The sequence below is a fragment of the Apium graveolens genome, chromosome 11, assembly GCF_009905375.1.
Source record: "Apium graveolens cultivar Ventura chromosome 11, ASM990537v1, whole genome shotgun sequence".
Lineage (NCBI taxonomy): Eukaryota > Viridiplantae > Streptophyta > Magnoliopsida > Apiales > Apiaceae > Apium > Apium graveolens.
The window spans coordinates 83,178,739-83,180,222 of NC_133657.1; the positions used below are offsets into that span (position 1 = coordinate 83,178,739).

The window sequence follows — 1,484 nt, forward strand, 5'->3', positions numbered from 1 at the left end:
ACTTTTGATGTACCAGACTTATGTATCTTTATCAATTGTAATAATGGCAAAAAAATGTAAATTTATTCAGAAACCCTTTTAAGGTGTATTGGCTTATAATTGTGGAAGAAAACGACTTGTGATTAATTTTGGATATTCATCTCTGAGACTATAACTTGTGGTGTGTGTGTTATTGTGGGGTCACAGTGCAGAGTAGTTGATTGTTTACTAAGATTGGGTGTTATTAAGGGAAATGGAACTCGTGACAACCCGAATCCCCGACCCCGGATTTGGGGGTGTTACATCAAGAGAGGTTTGATACAAGCAAAGCTTTTTATGCATGCAAATAGGGTGATTGTGATCCGGTTGGACCGCATGTCCTGAAGATGATTGAATATATGGAGTACCTTGCTACTCTGGGTTCTGCGATTGGTCCAGAAGCCCAGATAGATCTAATATTACAATATTTAAACATCAACTATGCTCAGTTTATAATGAATTACAACATGAATGAGATAGACAAGACACCTACCGAATTTTTGGCTATGTTAAAAACTGCTGAGACCAATATTCAGAAGGCGTCCCCTGTTCCCATAATGATGGTGAATAAAGAGAGTGCCAAAGGGAAAGGTAAATGGAAAGGAAAGAAGAGGATGGGATCCAAATCTGCTGCTGCTCCTAAAACTGCTCCTAAACAGGCTTTGAAACCTGGAGGTGGTGTTGCAAAGGGTGATATTTGTCACTACTGCAAGAAATCTAGTCATTGGAAGAGAAATTGTCATGCTTATTTGGAGGATCTGAAGAAGAAAAAGGCTTCTAGCGCTTCTAATTCAGGTTTTTATGTTATAGAAGTTAATTTGTCTACTTCTACTTTAAGGGTATTAGATACTAGATGTGGTTCTCACATTTGTATAAATGTACAGGAACTGCGGGGAAGTAGGACATTGGAAAATGGAGAAGTCGACCTACATGTTGGAAATAGAGCAAAGGTTGTTGCTTTGGCTGTAGGGACTTATCATTTATCATTGCCCACTGGGCTTATTTTAGAACTAGATAACTGTTTTTACCTGCCTGCGATTTGCACAAACATTATTTCAGTTTCTTGTTTGGACAAGAAAGGTTTTTCATTTTTGATTCAGAACAATAGTTGTTCCTTTTTGATGAATAATGTTACCTATGGGTTGCACATTTGTTTAATGGTTTACATGTTCTTGATCTTGATACTCCTGTCTATAATATAAATAGTAATGATAATAAACGAATTAAGACAATAGACTCAAATCAAACAAACCTCTGGCATTGTCGTTTAGGTCACATAAATGAGAAACTCATTTCCAAGGTACATCAAGATGGCTACTTGAATAAGTTTGATTTATAATCATACGAAGAATGCAAATGTTGTCTAATTGGAAAAATGGCTAAAGCTCCTTTTAATGGACAAGGTGAAAGGGCCACCGAACGATTAGGTCTTATACATAGTGACGTATGTGGTCCAATGGGTACGA

General features: G+C 37.1%; 1 protein-coding gene across 1 annotated transcript; it reads left to right on the plus strand.

Moving 5' to 3' along the window:
* The first annotated feature begins 377 nt into the window (after positions 1–377).
* On the plus strand, positions 378–919 carry LOC141695643 (uncharacterized). Its single transcript, XM_074499876.1, has 2 exons — positions 378–813; positions 903–919. Exons 1-2 carry the CDS (start codon positions 378–380, stop codon positions 917–919), a joined length of 453 nt encoding a protein of 150 aa, XP_074355977.1.
* The last annotated feature ends 565 nt before the right edge of the window (positions 920–1,484 follow it).